The 12,751-nt window shown below is 41.8% G+C and overlaps 1 protein-coding gene across 3 annotated transcripts; it reads right to left on the reverse strand.

Moving 5' to 3' along the window:
- Positions 1–890: 890 nt before the first annotated feature.
- Positions 891–3,522, reverse strand: LOC119556400. Of its 3 annotated transcripts, none has more exons than XM_037868600.1 (3): positions 2,721–3,522; positions 1,641–2,311; positions 891–1,562 (listed from the first exon to the last, which is right to left on the reverse strand). In XM_037868600.1, the coding sequence occupies exons 2-3, from the start codon at positions 2,304–2,306 to the stop codon at positions 1,173–1,175; spliced, it is 1,056 nt and encodes a 351-aa protein (XP_037724528.1). In that variant the 5' UTR covers positions 2,307–2,311; positions 2,721–3,522; the 3' UTR covers positions 891–1,172. The 3 variants fall into 3 exon arrangements, with proteins under 3 accessions (XP_037724528.1, XP_037724518.1, XP_037724509.1); XM_037868590.1 differs by having other exon boundaries at positions 891–2,311; positions 2,721–3,322; positions 3,388–3,516; XM_037868581.1 differs by having other exon boundaries at positions 891–2,311; positions 2,721–3,520.
- Positions 3,523–12,751: the final 9,229 nt, after the last annotated feature.

A 12,751-nucleotide genomic window follows, 5' to 3' on the forward strand; every position in this document is an offset into this window, starting at 1 on the left:
TTAATTCGGTTTTGTTGGGCTAACTCATTGACAAAGCCTCGAAAGAACACATGCCTCAGAGAGAGAGAGCGAGTGCCGCATGGAAATGCTGTTTGGGATTTAATTAAAACTAATGAAAACTTTGGTCCTCTTCGCCCCATTGCGGCCCCCTGCAGCCAGCAGTCAATCTTGCAATTTCTGCCCAACGACAAATGACAAGAGGCAGGACTGGTTTTAAGGTCCTGCAGCAGGACTATCTGCCAACTGGCACAAGCCAAGCCGAGCACTTGGCCGACATTTCCCCAAATCCAGACCAAAAGTGGGTGCTTTTATGGGGCTGGAAAGGGGAGACCTTCAGATTCGACCTCCGGGCGAGATGACAGAGGAAAGTTGAAAACACTTTGGCCACAATTGCGCAAACCGAACAAAATGAGCTGCAACCACGCACTCGAGGCCACCTCGGAAATGAGCAATGAAAGTGCGTGGTCGTGCAATTAGACAACTCCTCCAGGAAGTGGCCAAGATGCAACTTTTATGGCAGGACACCCGGGAAAAAGGTACATGATTTTGGGATAGTGGTTGGCTATCCCCGCGCTTAAATATATCATAATTTATTCTGTTTAACGGATAAAGCAATAAATCGAGTACCAGCTTAATTGAAATTGTGAATACTGATAGCATCTCCGTAATTATTGTGTTTTTTCTGATGCATTTAAATTGCACATAAACAATTCAAAGCACTTGTTTATTGGCATTGAACGAAGAAAAAAAATATTAATTGGGATGTGTAAGATAGTGTTTAAACACTTTTTTGTATGGTCATAATTATAATTTGTTAAGTATAGTATGTATAATTTGTTAAGTATTATAAGATTTAGTAAACTAACCTAAAAAACACCCCTAAATTTAAGTAAATTTTAAATGCAGAATTTATTAAAATATAATTATAGCTGGTTTATCACAGAATATGTCATATTAAAATCAATTTATCATTTGATTAATTTGTTATTGTTCACTTGTTTGTCATACTTCATATGGTGACAGTTAATTGGCATTAAATAGTTATTTAAATTCCTCGTTAATTGACATTTAAAACCCACATTCCTTCGTGTCCTTTGGTCATTAAAAATATATTTGTTTCGAAAGCCTTTCAAATGAATTGAATAACTGAAATTGTATGGATATCTTCCGATTTACTCTCTTTTCCTGCCGTGACAATATCTGGCCGGAGTAGGAACCTTCAAGTAGGAACGAGCTCTTCTGCGCAAGAATGGTGACTTGACCCGCGAAGATGAGGTTTCGGGAAGGGACATCGGGCCAAAGGAACTCTCATCGATGCAATGGGGGGCTATGGTCATCGGAGTAGCCTCCCTTTCTCCTAAACTAGCAGGGGAGATAATATTGATGATCGGAGCCTGGGAAACTTTCGGTTTTTTGGCCTCAATAGCAATCTTCGATTCGCGGGACTTGAGTTTTGTAATTGCCCGAACCGTGCAATTAGAGGCACCTCCAGCCGGTTTAATGGTCACCATGTAAGAGTATGAGGATCCCTCATTCAGGACTTTAGTGTCCTCGTGCTGAAGCTGTAGTTTCATGAGGAGATCGCCAATCTGGCTGATGATCTGCTCAGTCGTTGGAGTGAACTTCTGTGTTTTACTTACTGGTTTTGCGGAAATCTCAGGATGATCTATCTTCTCGTCACTATCACGCTCAATGTCGAAGGTGCCCTCCCTGCGAAGACCTGGTCTTTCGGAAACTACAGGTGGGGCAGTTATCTCTGGAACCGATTCCGCCGATTCCAACATTATCTCCTCCTGCAGTTTCTTCAGCTGCTCCAGCTTGAGGCGAATCTGCTCCAGGTTTGAGGTAGTCTGCAGCAGTAGGTTTCTCTCACTTAGGGTCATTTTCTCTTCCTCTTCTGCATCGACCCCGTCAATTCTAAGATTCCGCAAGTCCTCCTGAAAACGGCGCTCATCCTCTGCATCTTTTAGCTTAGCCAGTGCCCGGAAACTTAGGTTAATGGGCATGTCCAGTTCCGGTGGTGGTGTCACATCCTCCAACTGAGGTACTTCATTGCCCCCTGTAAGTGCCTGCACTTTCTCCATCCTCTCCTTTTCTACTTGGCTAAGAACTGCTTCCAGATCGGATCGAACTGTGTAGGCCGAGCAATCCACCAATATAAAGGGCACTGCGTGATCATCTTCATCATGGGATTGGGGCTGATTTTCCATGTCCGATGGGATATCCTCTGGGTTAATTGCATTCGATGGTCCAGGTTGATCAGGAACTGGTGAGGTGGCTTTGCGATTCTTCTTTTTCTCTTTCATTACGGCTAAGTAAAAGTTAGATAAATAAAAAAAATTATAAAAAAGAGTTTAAATGGTATTAAAAGATATATTTCAAATAATAATAAAGTATTGCCTGTACAAAATAAATGTGGTACCTAAAACCACTCATAACTCTATGAAGAACAATTAAGACTCGATCTTAAGAATACTTGCTTTTGAACAAGTTTGATTTAATCATGATTTGAACTGTTCTCAATTCTTTTTAAATAAATTTTATATATTATGTTCTAAAATAATCTAATTTAAGAATCCGATTTTTCCCCGTGCACATTCATATGTGTATTTCAACCAAAATCGCAAGTCAAATCGGCCGCGGCAATCGCATTGTGCTGCATTTGATTGTGGCCCGGCCAAGTCGGCAAAGCCGTGATTAGCCCAACACGGGGAACTCACCTGGTCGCCAGCAAGTCGATACCGCTGCTCCCACGGTTGTTTCGCTGTTGTCCCGGCAGCAAACAGAAATTTAAATCCCTCAAAAGTACTCGCCAAGAGCGAAATTGAAAAGGATAAAAGTTCTGCGTGCCCCGGAATCAACAGGGACGAGCCTTCAGCCTTCAGCTTTCAGCTCCTGATCCAGCTCCTGCTCCTCGATTTTGCTGCTGCCCCAGCTCCTGGGCACTTGTGGCTGCCACTGGGCCAAATAATGGATGCGGGTGGGGGCGGTGGACGGGGGCGGGAACAGGAACACAATCCGTAAACCAAAACTTTATTTTGTGCTGATAAAAACTTAAATGTTGCTGCCGCTGCCACGCAATCGTAAATGTTTGATATCCCCAAAGGTTAACAATTTCCGTTGCCACTTGGCTCTGCTTTTGCTTTGCTTTGGCCCAAGTTAGTTCTCCTCCTTGTTTTCTTTATTTTGTTTGGCAAGAATTTTGCGGTTGGCCAAGCGAACCGCACACATATAAATACGAAGCTCCAGCTGGGGCGGGAGTGTCTTTGGGCCCGTCTCTTCGACAGCTGGGAATGGCAATGGGAATGGCTTTCGGTTGTGTCTGGGATGGGATTCGGGATCCGGAATAAGGTATACGGATATAGCGACTGCTAGAGAAAGGCGTACTCAGTTCAATTTAGACATCGGTGGGCTGCCGGCGGAAAGGGCAGTTCTGGGCTGTGCGGCCAGTTGAGTCCTGGAGCAGGTGTTTCCAAATTTTGATGTTCAAAAGTGGTTTTTCAAATGACACTGTGCCTGACTAAAAAGTCAGTGCTTCTTTGTGGCTTGAAAACTTTAGAATATACAACAAGAGAGGGATGGTCTTTTTTATGTCAGTAAAGCAGTTGAGCTCAACACCCATTTCTGATTTAGCTAAATGGTTTTTAGTGCCTAAGCTTAAAAAACCTCTAATAATATCCTCGCTTTTCGCTGTTTTTAAGCCGCTTAAAAATGTTATTCAATTAAAATAACTTTAGGAAAATATCATGAGAAAAAATTAAATATTATTACAAAAAAAGGAGGGAGGCTAAAAATATATTATACGAGTATATTTAAATCAAAATGAATGATTGAATATTTAATAGACTGAATAATAGCGATTAATTTTCAATGTTTATTTTAAGCTTTTAAACCATCCATTTTTTAAGAACAGGCTCTAGTTGGAACCAAAATGTTGGGTAATGTTGATGCTAAAAATAAAAATATAAAATTGTCTCCTTAATAAATCAATAATGCCTTGAATGAAGTTACAATTTGCGTAATTTCAATATAAGAATGAAGCAGTATCATACCAGGAATTGAATTTTTTATTTTTTTCATGGACAGCAGAGAGTATAAGTTGTCCTTTCTCTTAAGCATACGATATTCGCCACCCCGCTCAGTGGACTAAAAAGCTCTCTCCGCGGCCCAGTCCTTTCAGCTCCGAGGACTCGGCCCGAAGGACACACGACCATTCATAAACAAATCGAGCTGCTCCTGTCGGTGGCCACTCAGTTGAAATCGTTGCGAGCTGGCGAAAGGACGTGTTCAACGGTCGTCGGTCGGCAAATTCGAGATCCCATCGAGTGGCATTCGGAGCCTCAGGTCGAAGTTCGTGTGTCAGAGTTTGGCCAAGACTGAAAAAGGCGAAGAAGAAGGCGCGAAAACCCATTTGCGGCGAGTGCGATTTTTCCGTGTTTTCTCCGTGTTTTCCGGCTGTTTGGTTTTCTCCGAGCCCCCTAAACGTGTGCGGGCAATTAAAGTTCCGGGCGCCCCACAAACTGATGGTCGCGCAAATGGCCATTGCAAATAGCATGTTTTCGTGGCCCCGAGTGCATGTCGCCGTATGACACCGAGCTACAAATGCATGTGAGCCAGCCGAAGAGGGCTTAAAGTGTTTTTTGGCCAAGTGGAATTAACAGCCAGCAAGACAAACTGAAGGCACGCAAAGCCAGGCTAATGAAAACCCCATCAAAGGCAAGTGCAAATTGGAACCGGGGGTGGGGAGGGCAGGAAATCTAATTAAAGACGAAATGGCAAATGCGAAGCATAAAATAATTGCAAATGGAGATGAAACCTTGTGGCAACATATACATTAGTGCCTTTCGCTTGACAAAAACATGACCCCAACCACAAAACCGAAAGGAATTCGCATACATATCAAATTTATGAAAGGCAAACTCTCACACAATCTCATTTATGTGACTGTGTGTGAGTGAGTGTCCTGACCAGGCCAGAAATTTATTTATTTGTTTTCTTTACCAACGAAGCAGAAACTACAGGAAAAAGTACAACTACACCGGCAGCTGAGGGGAAAACTCTAACAAAAACATATGTAAAACAATGAGTTAGGGGCACTTTAAATAGGGGCACTTTAAATAGTAGTTCAAATCATTTTTAAACTCTTGGTAGATGAAAGAATAAATTTCAAATAATTATTTGAATGTATATTCTTTTTTTATTTTATTTTCCAAAAGTAATATTAAAAATTATTTTATCACGCCTAAAGTATTTCTATTCAAATATTATCCATTGCTATTTTTTTGTAAATTAATTTTAATTTTTTCTGTCTTTTATTGATCCGAAGAGATTAAAATATTAATTGAAATTGTAAATTATACCTATACTTCATTTTATTGTACAAAAGTAAAATTTTTTATCACGTCGTCATCATGTATTTCCTTTTAAATATTTTTATTAAATACTTTTGAACACCATTTCAATTCTATCGAATACTATTGATCTGACGAAGTTCAAATACAATTTTAAAATTGTAATTGGTTTAACTAAAAACAGGAAACGCTGTACACTTTTGTCTCTGTGCCAAATTTAAGTGATGGCTATTAGTGAACATCCTGGCCAGCCTTGAACAGGATTCGAGCAGGGGCCCCTGGGCCCAGATACCCCTGGGTGGTCGCACATTGCGTGTGGCGGAGTGGGGCGCAAACAATGCATATTCTAATATGCTAAATGGTTGCCATTGTAGGTAAAGCCCACACCCTATAGACCAACTCCCCCACGAAAACCCACGGCGCCCTGTGACCGCAAACTGAAATTATTGCCGGGCCGCGCAAACAAAGCACTACGGTTAGGAAAACAATGGCTCAGTGCGGCCCGGTTGAGTCTGGCTCAGTGGAGCTCTGGCTCGGAGTCGTCATAATTTCAATTAAAATTCAATTGAAATTATATGCAAAAACAAACAATGGTGTAAATTGTGGGGCTTGCTGGTGGAGCGCCCATAAAAGTCAATTAAATTATGCATTCGGCGATATTTATCAATCTGTGTGGCCTGCCCTACCTATTTTAACCTTTTTCCCGTCCTTTTTTTCTCCGCTTTCGATTGTTGTATTGATTGGCCGTGGAAAGGTAATCGACATTTCAATAATTCCATAAATAGTTAAGTAACTACCCTCTCCCAACCTGACCCTATTTTCTATATTTTTCCCTTTCACGAGACTATAATTTTTCCTGGGTTTTGGTTTATTTTTTCAATTTAGTTCACGCCACTTGAACGAACTTAAATATTTCTTCACACTTTGCCTTGTCGCCATGGCCTTTTACCGAAAGTTTTCCAATTATATGTCGCCTTTTTTCGCCAAACAGTTTTTCCGAGCTTCATATTTGCTATGCCGCCCTCTCCGCTATTTTCCCTATTTTCCGCTCTCTCTCTCTCGCCGGGGAAAGTTTTTATCGTCGAGCTGAAAAAATTATGCTGGCATTGCCTTCTCTCATATGATTGGCATCGCGGCGGCCCGAAAGTTTTCCCCTCCGGCAAATTGTTATCATAAGCGAAATCGCAGCGCAACTGACGTGAATTTTCCCGAAAAGGAAAATTCAGGCCAAACTACGTATTTTGAATAAATGTCACTGTCTGAAGTTGGATCGAATGAGAAACCGATTTCAGTGCAGGCCAAGTTAAAAGTCAGGTAAAATTTGCATTCGACTTGTTGATATTTTTTTTGCGCCGGTGTCAGGCTAACTGCATTTGCATTCGCAACAGTATCTCTACCTCAATCTGTATCTGTATCTCTACCTGTATCTCGGTATATCTAAATCTGTATTTGCAACGGTGTCTCCGTATATCTGTATCTGTGTTTACTGCCATCCGCATGTTTCAAGATATGGCATACACGTTATTTCACTTTAGTACATTAGGGCAAACTTCCTCCTGCCGGTGCGCTTAATTTCCGGCGCAGTCAACAATACGAATCGGTATCCCCGGAGAGGGAGCTGGAGGGTCCTGGGATTAGGGATTGGCCTGGTCCGCTCCTCGCGCCTGCCCCTCACTTTATTTTCTTGTCATGTCCTCAAAGGAAGCGACGGAGAAAAAGACAGGATTCAAAGTGAGACCACAATTATAGAAGGACGGACTACTTTTAGATACCTTTTCCACTTTAATTTAAATCAAGGAATCTTCCAGAGGACAACCACATTCGCTTGCGACCCCACATGTCGACCCTTTTCGCCTTTGTCCAATTAAGGAGCTTAAGTGGTTTTCTCATAATTAGGTTATCCTGGGATGGCAGGCGCACTTTCGTCTCCTCAAATATTTATGCTCCGTTCCATTTAATTTATTAAAATGCAATTTAATTATTTCAATATTTATAATTCCCCCCTCCGGGCCAACACACTTCCCCCCCCCGAGGGTGTCCAATCAATTTGGAGTTCATTCGCTTCTTATGTAACATTTATTTTTCGCTTCACGCAGACAGCAATGGTGTGTGTGAGTGGATGGGTGGGTGAGTGTGCGGTTGTCCTTGTACGTATCACTCATACGCACCGGTGCCCGGAGCCTGCAGGTTAATGCCAAGACCTCTGGGGTCCCACATTCCACATTCACAGCCAACAAATCTTGCGTATAGCATTTAATTTTTTGACTTCTCTCGCGACTCACGCGCCAGCATTTGTGGGAGCTCGGGGGTGGTAACTTTGGGGTGGCAGTTTGTGGGGGTGGAAACCACTCAAGTAGGGGGTGTTCAAGGATCGGGCGTGGGCTTGGTCGCCTCGGGCTGCGGTTACCATTCCGTGGGCCTCGAGGTGCTCACAGGCTGTAGCCACAATGTTGCCTTGGCAATGCAGGAATTACTAGTTCGTGAGGAATGCGACCACTGCGAGAAAACTAAAACTAACATGGGACTATAAAGATATAATCAACATATTAATAAAATACATATTTTATTTCAACATTAAAGAAAAACATATGTAATGCTGAAACATTTTAATTTTAAGAAATCCTTTTTAAAATATTTATATATCATATCTTCAAACTGTTTTAAAATATTTAATCTGATTCCATTTAGTTTTATATATGTTTCAATACATGCTTCATATGATCCTAATATGCTCAAAGAACCCTCCATAAATGTAATAATCACATTGTCACCTCCACTTAGTACTTTTCAAACTTTTGGTTAATTTCCCCTGGTGTATAGATTGAAGGAGGTGGACTGACCAAATGGGGCAACTATTTATAGAAGTAGCACTGATGAGCCCCGGCTTATTCGGAACTTGGCACTCGGCTGGGTAACCCACAAGCCCTTTGGGGAATTCCATTGAATTTGAATTCTGTTTGCCGGCTACTCCTCAAATATTCGCCTTTCAATTTCCATTAGTCTGTCATATTCCACTCGCTTTCGCTTCACTCTGTAAATTGCCTTTCACTCCGCTTTTGTGAAATATTAAGTACTTTTTCATTTCCTTTTCCGCGGAGAGTCCCAATCGCAAAGCTTTTCCTTTTGCTCCTGTGGCTCTGCCCCTCGGCTCGATTTCTGTTTGTGGCGCTGCGAGAAACAAAAACAAAAATTTGTTTGCCATAAAAAATTGTCGCGAGTTACGCGGCTGGGTGACAAAATGTGGATGTGAAAATGTGGATGTGGAAATGGCCGCCCCTTTGTGGCACCTACCGCCCACCGCCCACCGACGACTTTATCCCTTACCCGCTCAATTGTGGCACGCCGTGGCTTTCCACTTATTTTCCACGCCGTGCAGCTTTGTATTTTGTATTTTTGTTTGGCTTTCCTTTCTCGCCGCTTTTCTTGTACTGTGCTCATTTATTTTTTATGTGTCTTGCACCTGAAACGGCACACATTCAACGCGTTGGAGGGCAGGGAAGGCGTTGGGGGGGGTGGCATTAAAAATTTAAGTTTTATGTCAATGGATGTCCTCCGTTCCGGGCTTTGTTTGCCGCTTCGACTTGCTTTATGGCCATTTTTCACGGTGTTTTCCCAGCAATGTTGATTTAATTTAAGTCCCAAGTTAAAGCCGAAATTAACATGCAAACGGCGGTAGCCAAAAAAATAATGGGCCCCATCAAACGTGTCTTCGTGCCGGCTTAGGCAAATGATAATTTATTTATAATAGTTTGAGCCCAGAACCATAAAAAAGAGGGGACCATAAACACTTTTTAGTTGCCCTCGACGACGCCCCCGCTTGCGGATGGCACTGCCTTTCCATCTTTTTGTATTCGCACATAAACTCATTTTATTCCCAGCACGTGATATTTGTCCACATATGCGAAACTTTATTAGTTGAGCACTCAATGAAAAGGCCATCAAAGAAAACACTCGCCAGGGGCTGCCAGCTGTACGCTTTAGTGGGGTGAAATAAAATTTACAACATCGGCAAACATTTCCCCAATGAATTTGCATTGTCAATCATGTGCGCAGCTTATTTATTCGCCTTATTTTGTGATATTTTTTAGCGGTCGCCAGCTGCACTTTATGAAACATTTTTACGACTCACTCTCACAGTTTGATCGGAACAAATTCCAACAAAGTTGGAAAATAAAACGGGCCGCCATCAATTGTCATCGATATCCTAGCTCCTAATCTGTCAAGTGGCCTGGGATTTTTCGAGTGCCTGTGTGTGTTTATCCTGCCACCGGCTTAGCCGCAGAAAAGCCACATGAATTTATGGCACGGGATGGCATTTAATATATTTTTCAAAAAGAAGACAGATGCTGAAGTGTCCTCGGGGAGGAGACCCGCTTGATTTAGTTTATCTGCAGAGATTGTTATTTACGGACAGGCAGACATTAAGCACTTTTCATACCCCGTTTAAAAAATATAAATAAATTTATAAGGATTTCCACCAAAAGAGGTACAAACTTTTCTAAAAATTGTAAACGATGTTATTGGGTCTTTAAATACTAGTTTAAGTTAATGCAAATTGCATCTGATCATTAATTACGTTAATTAGCCCCAGAACCACTGATAAAATAATAATAACAAAATATTTTTTTTAAAGCCTCATTCTATTTCGTGTGGAACAAAATACTTGAAACCACCAACACCTAATTAAAGTGTCCGATAGATAAAATCCTTTGGGGTTTCCCCGTAATTCCAGGTCGACCACTTAGTTCATTGCTAATTAACTGGCCTGCCCAACTTATTTGCTCTGGATTTGGCTTGCAGCGCTAATGCAAAATGTATTTTAAATTGGATTAAGTGTCAAACATTTTGACTTTGTGCCAACAATAATTTAGCCTGTTGAATTTTAATGCGATTTTTGGTAATGTAACTTTATCCGCCCGTCCAAAGCCAACCCACCTCACCTGTCCACCCACTGTTTATATACACATAAATGTATATATTAGATGTGTGCGCTGTGATAAGTGCGACCCATGTGTCAAATGAAAAATCAATACTATTACAGACACAATGCACATATGGGCACAAACATGTGTACAGAGATGTAAATAGCTGGTTGACATTCTGACATCGACAAAACGAACGGGGAGCCTTCAAATGTGCCCCCCGACATTATTAGGTCACTTGTGGCTACATTTTGCCATTTCGGCCATATAACCATACATATATGCACATGGGGATATGGAAATCTGGACGGAGGAACAAATTTAATTTGCCAGCCCATCGCTGTTTCGAAATTATAATAATTGCTAAAATAATCGATTTGGGTCGGGGACCTGACATTGGCTAATGCATATTAAATTACCATAATACAAATGATATCCCGGCCACTCGCACACATGCACACACTCTATATCTATATAGGGGTCCTCGAAATATCCTGCAAAAGTTGTGTCAACAATGTGAAAGATAAACAATGCCAGCTCGCACATGTCTGTGTGCCAGGATACACACTCGAACGAGGGAAAACTTGCGACTCAGCTCCTTGCTGTTGTTGTTTCGGGTTTTGTTTCACAATAATAAAGTGCGGCTGCAGCTTTAATAACTTCTGCAGTCAACAAGAGCGACAACAATAACAAACACACTTCCCGATAGACAAAAAAAAAATACAAAGGGAATGCCGAGGGGCAACCAAGGGGTCGGATGATGAAGAAAAGCTGGGAAAACACACAGAAACTGCGGAGCTGCAGTGGCGAAAGTTCGGCACAGAATGGAGCTGCATTCTAATATGATGGGACCGCAACTAGAAAAGTTGCCAACCCAGTGGCAGCGATGTTAGATGAGTGGTTGCGGGGGGTTTTAGGGGGGATCAGGGGCTAAGGGGCAGGACACAATGCCAGGAGACGAATTACATTTGTCGCGCAATGTTTGCACATATTTAAGCAACTTAAGAATTAGCCAACTTGGCTGGAAAATGCAGCGCAAAAATGCTGGCAGCCAGCGGTTCATCAGCCACACAGGAAGAAAGATATCATTGAGTTTTAGAGTGTTTAAAATGTTTTCAAAAATATATTACTTTAGGTGTTGAATTACCATTGGATTATATGGAATAACTCGAAACATTGGATTCTTAACAAATAAGGAATGTTTTTTTAAATAATTCTTTTATACTTTAGGTTGCTGAGATTTTTTTTTTGCTATGATCCAATGTGTTGCTTAATAAATCAAAGAAAATATGATATTTTATTAAATTATAAAATTGAGTTATATTCAAAATTGGGACATGCATGAAGGTAATCAAGTCATATTTTGATATACCTAATATCAAAATTCGAATATTAATGTAATAATTAAATTAGATAAGAGATAATCACAACTGTGATCCAATAATATCGAATTGAAAGGGATATTCTTTGAGTGCAGCCAGTTGCTCAGCCAGGATAACTCTGGAGCAACCCAATTTGAGTTGCCCGCGCTTTGCAATGCAAAATGGCGGCGCTTCGAAACTTTTTGCTGCATAATCGCAGGCGCAGCACTTTGGGCCAGGCCAAGCAAAACAAAAGTCCTTTTGGGGGGGAAGCAAGGAACAAGGAGAAAGGAGAAAGGGGAGAAAGTGGAGCGAGGGGCGAACAAACTTTGCTGGCACTGCGCATAATGAAGCAACGCAACAGACAAATCCATCTCCAAGTGTGGACAAAAAGTCCGGGCCTGGAATACGGGTTTTTGGGCGTGCTGGCTTTGCCGAGTTGTCCGGGGTCCGGGTCTGGGTCCAGGAAAAGTTTCTGTTGCCAAATGCGAAAAGAATAAGACGCGACGAGCGTCACAGTTTACTTGGCATTTACATTTCCGCTCTGCCGGCTGCCACCCGAAAGTTGTTTTCCTTCCATCTTTTTTTTATGATTATTTCAGCTTCATTTTTCATTAAGAGCCAAAGCCACAGGACGAGCTGCTGGCCTCCTTGATTTATGCGCATTTCATGAGCACTTCGATGGCTGGTGGGTGGAGAGGGGGACCTTCCGGCAGGCACGTGTCCTTGAGCATTGTTTTTTGCTAGACAAACGTCCATTAGCTAAGAGGAAATATTGGCCAAGGGAGCCAGCTAAAGGTTTTGGTTCCTGGAGCTCCTTGACTAGGGCATCATTGAGTTGATAAAATGTGTGTTTTTCCGAAAGTTTTGCCTTTGTTTACACAGCTCCGATTCGCTTTCCATATGAATTCTTAATTTCGTTCGATTTTATAAAGCTTTGCGGCACACACGACCTGACCTATGACCTCAGCTGCGGCATTTGGCCACAACAGCTGTCAACGCCCACGCCCCCTCGCAACGCCCACGCATTAACCTTCGTCCTTTTTGTATCCAGAGTTCGATTTGTAACGTGTATTTATAAGTATCTTTTTTGGGGAAAATCTATTTCCATGCGAAC

The sequence above is a fragment of the Drosophila subpulchrella genome, chromosome 3R, assembly GCF_014743375.2.
Source record: "Drosophila subpulchrella strain 33 F10 #4 breed RU33 chromosome 3R, RU_Dsub_v1.1 Primary Assembly, whole genome shotgun sequence".
In the NCBI taxonomy this organism is placed as follows: domain Eukaryota; kingdom Metazoa; phylum Arthropoda; class Insecta; order Diptera; family Drosophilidae; genus Drosophila; species Drosophila subpulchrella.

Bases quoted from the DNA above. Each gene is read 5' to 3' on its own strand.
- LOC119556400 (XM_037868581.1), bottom strand. From the start codon at position 2,306: ATGAAAGAGAAAAAGAAGAATCGCAAAGCCACCTCACCAGTTCCTGAT.